Raw genomic sequence first — 14,895 nt, forward strand, 5'->3', positions numbered from 1 at the left:
GTAGTGTGTTTCTTAGTATTCATCCATTTATTCTAAGTTGCCCAGTTTGTTGGCATATAATTGTTTATAGTAGTCTTATATTCTTTTTTTCTCCTGTGGCATCAGTTGTAATATTTCCTCTTCCATTTCTGATTTTACTTATTTGAGTTCTCTTTTTTTCTTAGTCTTGCTGAAGATATGTCAGTTTTATCTTTTCAAAAAACCGAGTCTTAGTTTTGTTGATTTTATTTCTATTGTTTTTAAAATAGAGATTTTATTTCTGCTCTAATCCTACATTACTTCCTTCCTTTTGCTACCTTTGACTTTTCTCTGTTCTTTTTCTAGTTCTTTAGATGCAAATTTAGGTTGTTTTGAGATCTTTCCTTTTTAATGTAGGTTCATTGCTAGAAACTTCCTTCTTTGTGCTTTTGCTACATCTCATGAATTCTGGTATGTTTTGTTTTCGTTTTTGTCTCAAGATATTTTCTGATTTCCCTTTCGATACCTTCTTTGACCCACTGGTTGTTCAGGAATGTGTTTAACTTCCGCATTTTCACGACTTCCCTGGTGGTGCAGTGGTTAAGAATTCACCTGCCAGTGCAGGGGACAGGGGTTTGATCCCTGGTCCGGGAAGATCCCACATGCCGCAGAGCAACTAAGCCCGTGCACTGCAACTACTGAGCCTTTGCTCTAGAGCCTGTGTGCCACAACTACTGAAGCCCGCGCCCCTAGAGCCTGTGCTCCGCAACGAGAGAAGCCACTACAATGAGAAGCCCACACACTGCAATGAAGAGTAGGCCCCATTCGCCACAACTAGAGAAAGCCCACACTCAGCAATGAAGACCCAATGCAGCCATAAATAAACAAACAAATGCAAACAAATAAAGTAAAAAAAAAAATTTTCCCCCCACATTTTCCAGCATTCCCTTCTGCTGTGGATTATTAGTTTCTTCTTAAATATGTTAAATTTCACTTTGTGGACTAAGATGTCATCTGTCCTGGAGAATGTTCTGTGTTTGTTTGAGAAGAAAGTATTTTATGCTGCTGTTGGGTGGAATGTTCTGTATATGTCTGTTAGGTCAGCGGTCCCCAACCTTTTTGGCACCAGGGACTGGTTTCGTGGAAGACAGTTTTTCCGTGGATCCGGGGCGGGCAGGATGGTTCAGGTGGTAATGCGAGCCAGGGGGAGCGGCAGATGAGCTTCATTTGCTCGCCCACCACTCACCTCCTGCTGTGCTGCCTGGTTCCTAACAGGCCATAGACCAATACCGGGCCGCGGACCGATACCGGGCTGCAGCCCAGGGGTTGGGGGCCCCGGGTTAGGTTTATAACAGTCTATTTTAAGCCGATAACTTTAATCTCGTACAAAAACTGTACACTTCTTTGCACCTACGCTTTGTTATTGATGTCACAATTTATATCTTTTTATATTGTGAATCATTAACATTTTATAGTTAGTTGTTTTTAATAATTTTGTCTTCTGTACTAGAATTAAAACTTATTTACATACTGCCATTACAGTATGACAGTATTCTGTATTTGTTTATATATTTACCTTTACCAGCACATTTTGTACTTTCATCTGTGTTCATGTTGCTTTTTAGCATCCATTCATTCCAACTTGAAGAAAAGCCTGTAGCATTTCTTGTGAAGCAGGTCTAGTGCTGATGAATTCCTTCAGCTTTTGTTTATCTGGGAAAGGCCTTATCTCTCCTTCATTTTTGAAGGACAGTTTTGCCACCTGTATTATTCTTGGTTGGCAGTTTTTGTCTTTCACCACTTTGAATATACCATCCCACTCGCTTCAGGCCTGCAAAGTTTCTGCTGAGCTGTCCCATGCTCTTATGGGGATTCCCTTGTATATGACAAGTCACTTTTCTCTTGCTGCTCTGTTGACAGTTTGATTTTAATGTGTCTTGGTGTGGATTTCTTTGAGCTCATTTTTTGGGGACCCTGTTGGGCTTCCTGGATCTGGATGTCTTATTTCCTTCCCTAGATTGGGGAGTTTTTGGCTATTTCTTTGAGTAAGCTTTCTGGCCCTTTTCTCTGTCTTTTCCTGGGACTCCCATAGTGTGTATTTTGGTCTGTTTGATGGTGTCCCATCAGTTCCGTAAGCTTTCTTCATACTTTTCATTCATTTTTCTTTTTGTTCCACTGGATAATTTCAAATAATCTGTTTTTGAGTTCACTGATTCTTTCTTCTATGTAACCTACTCTGATGTTGAATCCCTCTTTTGCATTTTTCAGTTCACTTATTGTATTCTTCACTTTCAAGATTTCCGTTGGGTTCTTTTTAAATTTTTCTATTTGTTGAAATTTTTACTTTGTCCACATATTGTTCTCTTGATCTCAGTGAGCATTTTTATTACCATTATTTTGGATTCCTTGTCAGGTAATTCATGTACCTCCCTTTCATTTGGGTCACTTACTGGAGCTTTATCTTGTTCTTTTGTTTGGATCATGTTTCCCAATTTCTTCATTTTCTTTGACTCCTTGTGTTGGTATCTCTACTTATAGAAAAAACAGACACCTCACCCAGTCTTCATGGACTGGTTTCATACAGGGGAAGATCCCAACCACTCAGCCTGGCCAGAGATTCTGGGGCTGTCTCAAACCTTTATACTAGTCCCAAACTGCCATCTTTATTCTTAGCAACCCCCAGGCAACTACAGTGTGCAGGATCTTGTCAGCACTCTGAGACAGTTGAGACAGAAGCCAGTCCCTCTGATGGCACCTGGAAAAGTTGGGACATTGGGCACACAGTCCAGTTATTTCCCTCTCCAGGGAGAAGCTGGGATCTGGGTTTTCCCTCACTTATTCTGTGCTGAGCCGGCATGGAGGGTGGTAGGAGGTAATGGTGAGTCCTTGCATGCTAATCCAAACTACTGTCTTTGTTCTCAGTGGCCCCCAAGCAGCTGGAGTATGTCAGGTCCCGTCAGTGCTCTAAGAGACAGAAGCCATGTCCTTGGTCAGCCCCCAGAAAAGTTGGAACATCAGCCACATGGTCCAGCTCTTACCCTCCCCAGGGGAAAACTGGGACCTGGGTTTTTTGCATCTGCTTACACTGGACTGAGCTGGGGGGAGGGGCTCTGGTGAATGCTTCCAAACTGCCTTCTTTGTTCTTAGCTGCCACCAGGTATCTAGAGTATGTCAGAACCCATCAGCACTCTGAGACAGGCAAGACAAGACGCCAGTTCCTCCCGCAGCAACCCCAAGATTGGATGTTAAACGTACAGTTTAGTCCTTTACTCCCCTCCCCAAGGAGAAGTTTGTTGCTGTGGGTTTATCGCCAATTGTATGGCACTGCACCAGGGGTAGGAATTACAGCGAAAGGGTGTCTCAGATTTTACTACAGGCTTCAGTGTGGTTAGTTTTGCACAGTCCTGGGTGTGGAAGTCCCTCAGCTGGTTTCTGGATTTCACAAAGGGAACAAGTCCATGTATTTTTGGTGAATTAGCCTGTCCATGGCTTCTTGTTCACCAGCTTGCTGACATCACTTTCCCTATGTCTTTCCTTTTTGAAAATCAAGTTCTTTAACCTTCACCATGTTTATCTTGATCTTTACCTTTTTCCTTTAACCCTTTTTGGGTTAAATATTGCCTAATTTATTTATTTTTTCTCTCAAACTTATTGAAAAAAATGTAATCAGTGGTTGCTACCACCACTTTTGGTACTTCTCTTTCAGCAATCAGCCTACTGTTATCAGAAAAGGGACACAAACTCGTAAAATGTTAGAACTGAAAACAACTATAAAAAATATTTGATCAGTTCCCTTTCCTTTGATAGTAAAATAAAGGTACCTAAAGAAAGAAAGTAATAATGCTGACAGCCAATTTTTGTTAACTTAAACTTATGAACTCTGTGTGGAACCCTAATGTATGTGAAGAGGCCTCTGCATAATGAAGAAAATGGCACCTATAAAGTTCATGTACTTTGTTCACAAGAAAATATGTTACTGCCTTCAAGCCAGGGTTAATACTGTGATAAAATTAGGGAGGTGTTTATATATTTTGAGAGAAGAGACAAAGAAAAAAGAAAGAACTAGTGAGCCATTCAAGTTAAGACAGAAATATTTAGAAAACATCAACTAAGGCCATTATCTCCTAATGTGGTTATTTTACTATAAAACAGTCTAACAACGTATATTCATATTAGTGACTCTGAACCACCATAAAAATCTAAACTATGTTCTTTTCCTTTAGACAGTAATGTAGATAGCATATTTAAGTCGGTCGTTACAAATTTAAGCCAGTGTTGTACAACATGATAGTCACTAGCTGAATGTGGCTGGCTACTGTAACTGAGGAACTTAATTCTTAATTTTGTCTAATTGTCTTAGTTATTGGAAAACTTTTAAGTATGTTTGGAACAACTTGAGCACATGTATTGTAAACTTTATGAAACCTGAATAGAAATCAGTTATTTCCAATGAAAATTTAATGTTTGCATTGAGATATGCTGTAGCTATAAAATACACAACAAATTTTGAAGACTTAATTTTAAAAGTAAAATATCTGATAACTACGTTGATTCCAAGCTGATACAATATTTTGGATATATTTGATAACACAAAGTATTATTATAATTAATTTTACCGGTTTCACCATTTTAAAATGTGTTTACTAGAAAATTTAAGTTACCTATGTGGCTCACTTTATATCTCTTATTAGATGGCACTTATTTACACTTTGGGTAGCTAAACTTATTCTTGTGTTATAAATAGTTTTAGTGTTAAATAGTTTTAGCATTTCAACATTTTTCTCACAAATATGATCAAGAATAAGTTTTGATGTTAAATGTTCTAGCTAGTAGACCATTGGTTTCTTTGAGAAAGCATCCTTCCAGTAAATTAAAGGTGGAAAAATTATCAACAATGAGGTTTATAGATAGCTTTATAAAGGACATCATTTTTTTATGGAGTGGACAATTAGATGGTATCTTTACATACCAGTTAAAATTAATAAATTCATATGCTGCACTCTTACCAGTGACTGATTAGTGGCAGGTATAGTCTATATCTCTTATTTAAGTCTTCTATATATACTGCCTTTTATTGTCTTTTGTATTCTTACCTTGTACTTGTTAGTTTTTTTTGTGTATGATGTAGTACCTCATTTAAGCCACAGAAGGCCTTTTTTCCTCCAACTTTATTTAAGTATAATTCAGGTAATTCAAGTAAAGATTGTGTATATTTAAGGTGTACAGCATGACAATTTGATACACATATACCTATGAAATGGTTACTACAATCAAACTAAACACGTTAATTAGCAAATCCATCACTTCACATAGTCATCATTTTTTCCATTTGTGATAGGAACACAAGATCTACTCTCGGCAAATTCGAAATATACATACAGTGTTGTTAACTGTAGTCACCATGCTATATGTTAGATCCCCAGAATTTATTCATCTTAAAACTGAAAGTTTGTACCCTTTGACTAACATCTCCCCTTTTCCCCCACCCTCAAGCCCCTGGCAACCTCCATTCTACCCTCTGCTTCTATGAGTTCAACTTTTAAAGATTTCACATATAAATGGAATCATAAAATATTTTTCTATGTCTGGTTTATTTCACTTACAGTAATATCCTTCAGGTTCATCCATGTTGTTGGAAATGGCACAGTTTCCTTCATTTTTGTAACTGAATAATATTCCATTGTATGTATGTGTGTGTGTGTGTATATATACACACACACACACACACACATATATATATACATATATATATATACACACACACACACACCACATTTTCTTTATCCGTTCATCTGTCAATAGACACTTAGGTTGTTTCCATATCTTGGCTTTGTGAATAATGATGCAATGAACACAGGAGTACAGACATCTCTTTGAGATACTGGCTTAATTTCCTTTGGATCCATACCTAGAAGTGAGATTGTGGGATCTTGTGGTAGTTTTATATTTAATTTTTTGAGGAACCTCCATACTGGTTTTCATAGTAGCTGTATCAATCTCCATTCCCACCAGCAGTGTACAAGGGTTTCCTTTTCTCCATGTACTCACCAACACTTGTTGTCCCATCTTTTTGATGCTAGCTGTCCTAAAAGGTATGAAGTGAAATCTCATTTTGATTTTGCTTTGCATTACCCTAAAGATTAGTGATGTTGAGTACCTTTTGTTGTTGTCATGTACCTATTGGTCATTCATATGTCTTCTTTAGAAAAATACCTACTTAGGTTTTTGCCCGTTTTAAAAATCAGGTTATTTGGTTTTTGGGTTTTTTTGTGGGTGTTTTTGTTTATTTGTGTTTGTTTTTGCTGTTGAGTTGTATGAGTCCTTATATATCTTGGATATTAACCCCTTATCAGATATATGGATTGCAAATATTTTCTCCCATTCCGTAGGTTGTCTTTTCAGTTTGCTGATGGTTTGCTTTGCTGTACAGAAGCGTCTTAGTTTGATGTAGTCCCACTTGTTTTTCTTTGCTTTTGTTGCCTGTGTTTTTGGTGTCATATCCAAAAACTCACTAGGTTGCATAAGGTCTTTGAAGGTGAAGGTGGTATATGACATTTTGTGATCTCTTGGTGTGGTGTGCATAGTGGAGTGGAAATAGTAATATTAAGTATTTGTTGAATCAGTTGCTATTGTAATTTTGGTGCACGCTTTAAGAATAAGGTATTCTTGCCAAAAGGTTTTTAGATTATTTCAATGTACTGGAGAAGGATTGAACCAAATCTTTCCATTCTTTAGGAACTTTTTTATACTCACCTAGAATTAGGCAGCTTTGGGATTGTTAACACTTCATTTTCAAATCATGAGGGTATATGCTAAGATACAGACTTTGGATTAAGATTTGAAACCAACTTTGAGCTTGAAGGGACCTTAGATAAGATACAACAAATCATATTCCCCATTTTATAAATTTGGAAACTGAAGGAGGCCCAAATTGCTTGAACTCTAGTAAGCACTAGTTTCCTAACTCAGAAACCTGGTAGTTGTTGTGATTACCACCTTCTCCCTCACTCCTACATCCAGTTTGTTAGCATGTCCTATAAATCCTGTTTCTAAAATAGATCTGTCTCTCCATTTACATGCCCAGCATCCTAGCTCAGATTACTCATTCTTTTGGTTTACTGCAGTGGTCCCCTAACTAGTCCTTTGGCTTTCATTCTTCTACTTCATTCCATTCTCTACACCGAAGCCACATAATCTTTTTAAAGCAAATCATGATGACTACCTTGTTTTAAAAGTTTTAATGACTTTTCCATCACTTAGTCAAAAATACAAACTTTATAACTTGGTTGACAAAGCTCTGTGTCATCTGAGTTTGCTGTTCCTCTAGCTGCATCTGCCATTGTCCTTCATGATTGCTTGCTCCAGCCACCTTCCTTTAGTTCTTTACCCTCCAAAATTTCTTTTCCTTCTACAGTTTCTCACAGTTTGCAGTTATGAAATATTTATTTGTGTGTAAGCTTCATTGGTGTGTAAGCTTCATTAGAACAAGGATTGACTGTTCATAATTTTGTTTCCTTGACCTAGCAGAAAGCCTGGCACATAGTAGATGATGAATAAATACAGATGAATGGATGAGTCATTGACTGACTGGATGTTACCGAGCCTCCGTTTCCCATGTATAAATTGTAGAGTAGTACCCACCAGTAGTGATTGAGGATTCAGGGAGAATATGTGTGATAAATATTTGTTTCCTTTTCCCTCTGTTGATTTTCCTTTGCTTACCCGGGGTAATAGTGGATTGTTCTTCAAGCTGTTTTCTGGTCAGTTATTGTTTCTATTAAATTTGTTGTGGCTAGCATTTATAATTCATTTCATTTATTGAAAATGTAAGTGGCTGTATTGTACTAGAGTATGAATAGTAGGAGAACAGGGCTGGAAGGGTATATGCCCACTGATTGATGATTAAAGGAAGAGCAACATTCTCACTTAGAGTTAGGATCAGCTCCATGTGAAAAGAGACTGAAAATCACAGTAACTTAAATGAGGCAGAACTTATTTCTCTCTAACATAAAAGTCAGGAAGTAGGCAGTCCAGGACTTTTATGGCAGTTCTGTTCCACAAAGTCCTCAGGGACCCAGATCCCCTCTAGCCTAGACTCTGGTCCTTATTTGGTTTAAGATGGTGGCCAGTCATCCATGTTCCAGGATGCAGAATGGATATGCCATTTGTCCTTCTAGGAAGTTTTCTGGAAGCCACATAACACCTCTACTTAAAAAGCTGGTTAGAACTTTGTCCTGTGGCTTCTCGCTGCAAGGGAGGCTGGGAAGTATCATCTTTGTCCTGTGGGACTCTGTACTTACCTAAAAACTTGAATGTTCTAGTTGAATGGAAAATGGCAAGAATGGATGCAGAATACAGGTCTTTGCAAAGAACACATCACAATAATATGTTAATGTGTTAACACTAGTATATAGTAATATTATAATAATGAAAGGGTTAACAATTTATCGTTATGCTGATAGGGTGAAACCAATTGAGATCTTAAGGTAACATTGATGGTCATTTTGGAAGTATGATCGGTAAACATTAAAAAAATCTAGTTGATAAATACATTACACATAGAGAATTAAATCTGACCTCTTATAAGGATTTTGAATTCATCATTTTAAAAACATACAGTGACATTTTTGCGGTGGCTGTACTGATCACAAGGAAATCTGACCAGTAGCCTAGAGAGCAGCTGTTTCTTGATCCCCCCCTTTCCTTGCACCCCCATTTGCTTTTAAATCTGTTCATAAGACTTTTTCTAAAGTATATGGACTGCTGAGGCATGTAACTCAAGAGGATTGTTCAAGATCCTTGAACTATGAGAAATGTTTCTGAAACATGATTTAAATTCACTTATCCCATAAGCTTTTTATTTTTTAATACTCAGAGACTAGTTTGGCACAGAGTAACCACTTAGCATACCCTAAATAAGATATTTTATTCTATAGTAATCAATCTGGAGTTCACAGATTTGTAAGAGATAAGACGAGCTTTGGGTTGACTCTCTATGCAGAAAGGAAAAATCATGTGTGTCAAAAAAAGGAATTCTGTTGTAACAAAATTGGGAACCTAAAAATAATCTTTCAGGATGTTTTTTATCAGTAAAATGAAGGTTTTAAACCAGCTTTTCCATTAAGAGACTCTGTGTGAAGAGTAGGAGTAAGCTTTTGATAGGGTACATTTTAGTATAAAGAATGGAAGGATTATCAAGTTGTCAGGGTTGAAATTGTTAGCCTATTAAAAAATTAATCTAATTTGGCCTAAAAAGTAAATGCCTCAAGAAAAAACCACATCCCCTTGCCATTGTTCAGCTGAAAAAAGAAGCAACAACAAAAACTTAAGTTGTGTGAATTTAAATTTGCACAATTATTGTCAATAATTTTTCATCACGAGTACTTTTCTCCACTTTCTCCATTCCTAATTTCTTAAATACTTGTTTACCTGTGTCCTTTTCCTTTAAGATGTGAGTTCCTTGAAACTAGGGGGCCTGTCTTTTTCAGGAGGAGATATAAAACACTGTTATATGGTGCTGTTAACTTATATATAATATGTCAGTATTGTTTGTAATTTAATATATTATGGACCAGTCCTTTTTACCCTTTCTTTTTCCCTAGACTGTAAAATACAATGAATGTGGAGGAATGCAGAACCCTGTAGTCTTACTTCTTGCCTAAGTTTACTGCACCCTCCCCCAGTAACACTTAATAAACACACTGGAGTGTAAGGACTAGCTTCTGAAGTCTCTCTAGAGGCCTGAAAATGGTGAGGACTTAGTAACTGAATGGGCTCTCCAGACACCAGTCTGAATCACCTCACCAGTAGGGGGAGGTTGTCAGTAGCCCTTTTTTTTTTACTCTGTGTCTTCACAAAAGATATCTTTTCAACTCTCCTAAATATCTGTAATAATAATATTATCTTTATTTTAAACTTCACTATTAATAACACTATAAAGTAGATTCTGTTCAGTTCTTTAATAGATGTTGAAATGATTCACGGGAAGGTTAAATGACTTGCTCAAGGTCACACAGTTAGATTTGTTAGGGAAGCCCGATTAAATTAGTTTGGCTACAAAGCCTATCTTCTCAAACACTGTGCTGTTACAGTATGTCTCCTAGGTAAAAATCTCTGGAGATTATTATTCTTGGAAGTCTAAGAAATTTAGACTCAGGGAATTGAAGTAGTTTGCCCAAGGACACAGCTAATATATAATGGAATCAGAATTTGAACTCCAGGTAGGCTGACTCCTGAGCCCGTAGTGTTAGCTGACATTCAGCATAATTGTTTTATATGCTGTCAACTTATGTTGAATACATTTAAGTTGCTCTCCCACTAGAGGGCACGGAACTCATTCTGTTGCACTTTAAAGCCTCCCATGTTTACAGGTTAAAGCATATGAATCCTCCCCCCATTGTCTTTTGTAATTTTGCTACTCTATTCCAGAGTTCTTGTAACATTATATAATTTATTTCAATGAAATCATTTACAGATGGAAAAAATTGGAAGGAAAAAATATGTGTATAACACAGCCCCTGCCTTCAAAGAGCTTGCTTTCTGGTTGGGAAAAACCTAAGTATGGAAGTTGACCTAAACAGGAAAATAGGATGTACCTGCTTAAGTCTAAGTAGGTGAACTTATACACTGGATACTTTAGAACAAGTTAAAATTGTCCATATAAAAAGAGGTTTTGTTTGGGGGTGGGTGGGGCAGAACCCTGACAGAGACAGTAGAATATAGGATATTGTTACTATAGTGGTTTCGTTTTCAGATACTTCAGACATCAAGGTGATATTTTTTATTTAACCCTGTGGTGACAGTTAACATCATTTTTGTATGTCAAAATATTTGCATGTCTTTAACTTGGCTTAAAACCATTTATATATTTTAAAGTAACCGAATTTTAAGCATAGTATCTTGGTACAGTTATGTTAGGCTTATAGGTTTTTTCATAAACTGATACTTAATGGCTTTTGTTGTTAAATTCTGGCACTCTTATTTATCTATATCATGCTGGTCTTTTTTTTTTTTTTTGGTAAGTCAACTGGCTTAAACGTGTGAGGTAACACTAGCCCTGAAGTACCTATTTAAAAATAACTTGTTTGGGAATATTATCACAGTAAATAGTATGTTCCTTTGTTACCTAAACTTTTTGCAATCATTATACATCGTTTATCTTTTAAAATCACTTTTACAGTCTATTTTGCAATTATAGGTTGCAAAGCTCTCAGGAGAGTGTGTACGTACAATCAGTGGAAGCAGAGTAGATTAGAAAGAGCATGTGTTTGTAATTAGGTACAACTTTATTAATTTGCCTAACTTTGGATATAATATTTAATTTCTAAGTCTGTTTTTTCTTCTATACTATGGCAGTGTAGCAAGGTCACTGTGAGTATTAAATGAGAATGTATAGCACCTAGCACATCACAAATGTTCAAGAATATTATGTTTATTAATAAGAATGCTGGTTGATAGAAGAAAGAACAAAGGTTGAGGAGGTCATGGTATTTTCTTTGTAGTTTTCCTGTGGGGAAATATCCCCATCCTTGAGTAAGCAGAGAAGCAGGGAGGAAACAGAGAAAGCCAACAATAAATTTTTTTTTTTGCGGTACGCGGGCCTCTCACTGTTGTGGCCTCTCCTGCTGCAGAGCACAGGCTCCGGACGCGCAGGCTCAGCGGCCATGGCTCATGGGCCTAGCCGCTCCGCGGCATGTGGTATCTTCCCGGACCGGGGCACGAACCCATGTCCCCTGCATCGGTAGGCGGACTCTCAACCACTGTGCCACCAGAGAAGCCCAAATTGGTTGTTTTGACACTTATTTGTAGCTTGGGATAATTAATTTTTTAGGAAGGGAGAAGATTCTTTGCTTTGGTTACCCTGTGCCTTTTCACTACCAAGGACTTGAAACAATAGTTTTACATAGCTATTTAACAGATTTAAGGCTTTATTCCACATCCAGATGGGAAGATAGAATTATTTCTTTTGTGAAATTCAAGTGATCAATAGAATTTTACAATTATAATTTCTAAAATATGAAATTTTTATTTTTCCCTTTCAAAATATGACTTGGTTGTTTAAATTCGACAACTTAGAAATTGTTAGTAAATCTTAAATTTCTTTTGTTTAAACTTTGTGCGTTCTTGAAAATAACATCTAGTAGATTGAAGATGGTCTTGGTAAAATAAGAAAAAGAAAACGTTAGGTTCATGGTATTTATATTCTCATAAAATGCTTCTTTATCTCTAGTTCTCTTTTATGGATTCACTGCAGACATTATCACTGCAGCTGTCACTATAGGGTTAAACATTTGCTATTTTGTAACATATGAAAGCAGTTAAGCTGTTTGGAATTGTTTACTTGCTAAAACCAGTGTTAGTCAGCAGAGGCAGTACACCAGATTTCCTTGTGGCTTTTCGTGGAAAATGTTAAAAGCGCACTCATTTTTCAGTTACAGAGTTTTTTAGTTTGATCTGGATTAGTCACAGAACTGGCATGAACCTTCTCATTGTGAAGGCTGTCCAAATGCACTATTTTTTTTCTCCTGCTAGAGGAAGTTGCATCCTGAGCAGTAGCTCAGCTCTCTGGTAAGTGTAACATGTGAGCATTACTAGGCATTTCATTCTGCGGTTCTGCAGTCTTTGCTCTTCAGACTGTTGCTCAGTTGAAATGCTACTGTGGCGCCGATCCTGAGGTTCTCTATTTTTTAAGGACCTACTCATTTGAAGGTGTCAGTGGCATTTTGCAAGATCATCTGAGGAACAGGAAAGCATCTGAAATCGACTGAAAAGGGTAACTGTAGCGGTTTTCACAGTGGAAGGAAACTATACTGGCACAGAGGCAGATGATTGAATAAAGTAGTTGGCTCAAAGAAGATGCACAGTCTGCTGTTTCTTCCTCTGAATGAAGAGTCTTTAATGGAAGCTGTATTCATGTGGAGATCAAAGAAAACACTGGAATGATAAACTACTGGGTTTTTTTTCCCCTTCTCTTTTTTAAAAATGAAAAGCCTGAAGCAGTAATTTGAGCTCAGATGCCTTCTAATTCCTTCGCAGCCTGCCTGTTCCATTCGGATTCTCCGCTAACACCATTTCTGCCTGGTGCCTGTGTCCTTTTGCTGGAGCAGCTACAGACCACTGCCTGATGGAGGAAGAATGAACGCTCTGCCTTGCCTATGCTGTCGATGGGAATAAAGCTAACTGTTTCTTATATGGAATATCTGGATTATTCAAGCCATATTCTAGTACCAAGAGTCCTATTGTCTCTTGTGGTCTGACTCATCGCATGTAAATGTACTGCAGCTTTGCTATTAATGCAGAGTGTTGTTTGTTTTTTTTTTCTTTCTCAAACACAGAAAGAATTGTCAACCTCTGAGCAACATTTTGAGAATTTGTATTGAGCTCTCGATGTATTTTTTTTCTGGATAGTATCAGCATTAAACCAGTGAAGCTGAAGAAATGAAGACAAATTAGAAGTGGAAACAGAGCAATGAGATTTTATTTTTTGTTTTCAATTATAAGCAAGCCAGCTACTGGTAACTATATGACCTTGCAGGCAAGAGCGGGTACAGCTGCGATCTTCTCTGTCACAGCAGTTGTTTCTCATCTTATTCTGCAGCGTGTGTTGATGTCACCCAGACAGTGATCTTTTTATGCAAGTAAATTTCTATGAAACAGAGGGATGTGATGACTGTTTTGGTAGGGGAAAAATATTTTTAAATGAGCTTGTCCTGGACTCAGTTTTAGTTATTGACATGTTGATGTCAAATTTCTTTTGAGTTTTACAGTAACCCAACAGAAAATAACAGAATTGTTTTCTTAGTAAGTTACAAGTATGTAGTTATAATTTTAAACTTCACTTTTTCCGATAGTATTTATTAACTTTAAAAAACCAGCTGCGCTGTTCAGAGAATGATTCTAAGTGTTGTACAGAAGAGGAGGAAAAACTACTTGTGCTCTTCCAACTGTGACTTTTATCACATAGCTTAGAATTCAGTTTTTTAAAAGAGCGAATGAGTCGAGTGTGTATTGTTGTTTTGGAGGAGGTAGAAGATGAGTCTCCTGCATTCATTTCTAAGTTGCCACAGGAAAATAAGTCCCTACATTCTCCACCTTCGGGAAGTGTATTGGTAAGATATGAGAGTTTATGTTTACTGTATACTACTGAACTAGTAGGGTAAATTTTATTTTTTAAGAATAAATGTAATTTGCACTAGTTTCATTAAAAACCCAAATTAAAGCAGTATAGGTGTGTGAATATGATGCAATATTACTTGTAAATGAATGCACACATTTCTGATTTTCACTTATTCAGATGTTTAAATAACATTTCAGACTTTATCTCTTAATCTCTTAAAAAGACTTTTAAAAATAATTTGAGGATAGTAGTTATAGCAACCACATTTCTGTTTTCACTTAGTGGTTTTAAAAACCGATGTAACAGGAATGAGGGACTATGTTTTAGGAAAGGTTGACTACTGCCAGCAACACCGAGGCACAGCCTTTTCTGTAATGAATTGTATGTATTTACATGCAAGGCTGTTACATGAAAAAGAGTCAGACTTCATCTTTAATTGTATTTTTAATGCTGTTGTCAATTGACTTCTTGTTTGACTAGTATAATATGATACCTTATCAGGGAGGCTGTGTCGTTGATTAAGAACTTGTTATATTTAGATGTTCATGTGTCTGCCTCTTCATGTTATTCAGGTTTACAGTAATTTTTGGTCTTTGAATAGTAGTGATTTTCATCAACTGCCAGATTTTCTTTCTTTGGGTTTTTATCTTTATACATGTAATACTAACCCACGCAAGTTGTTTTGGTGCCCCAAACAGAACTTTTCAAGGAGGCCTTCGTGGGCCTCCACATGGGCTAGGAACTACTTGTTTGACAAGTTATATCCCACAAATAGATGTTGAGATGTGACACTTGTATTTGGAAGAGACTTTCTTTTTACC

At 37.0% G+C, this 14,895-nt stretch overlaps 1 protein-coding gene across 6 annotated transcripts in view; it reads left to right on the top strand.

Moving 5' to 3' along the window:
• The window catches only part of ANKRD28 (ankyrin repeat domain 28), a 186,740-nt gene that overhangs the window by 49,561 nt on the left and 122,284 nt on the right, over window positions 1–14,895 (top strand). The window contains exon 1 of one of the 6 annotated variants that reach the window (XM_079923325.1): window positions 1,527–14,066. The exons of 4 other annotated variants lie outside the window; for them this stretch is intronic. In XM_079923325.1, the coding sequence (XP_079779451.1) occupies window positions 13,950–14,066 (117 nt within the window). In that variant the 5' untranslated portion in view covers window positions 1,527–13,949. Of the gene's footprint in view, window positions 1–1,526; window positions 14,067–14,895 lie in introns of those variants that run through there. One more of the 6 variants, XM_079923330.1, reaches the window with a different exon arrangement.

This window comes from Stenella coeruleoalba (genome assembly GCF_951394435.1).
Source record: "Stenella coeruleoalba genome assembly, chromosome: 5".
Lineage (NCBI taxonomy): Eukaryota > Metazoa > Chordata > Mammalia > Artiodactyla > Delphinidae > Stenella > Stenella coeruleoalba.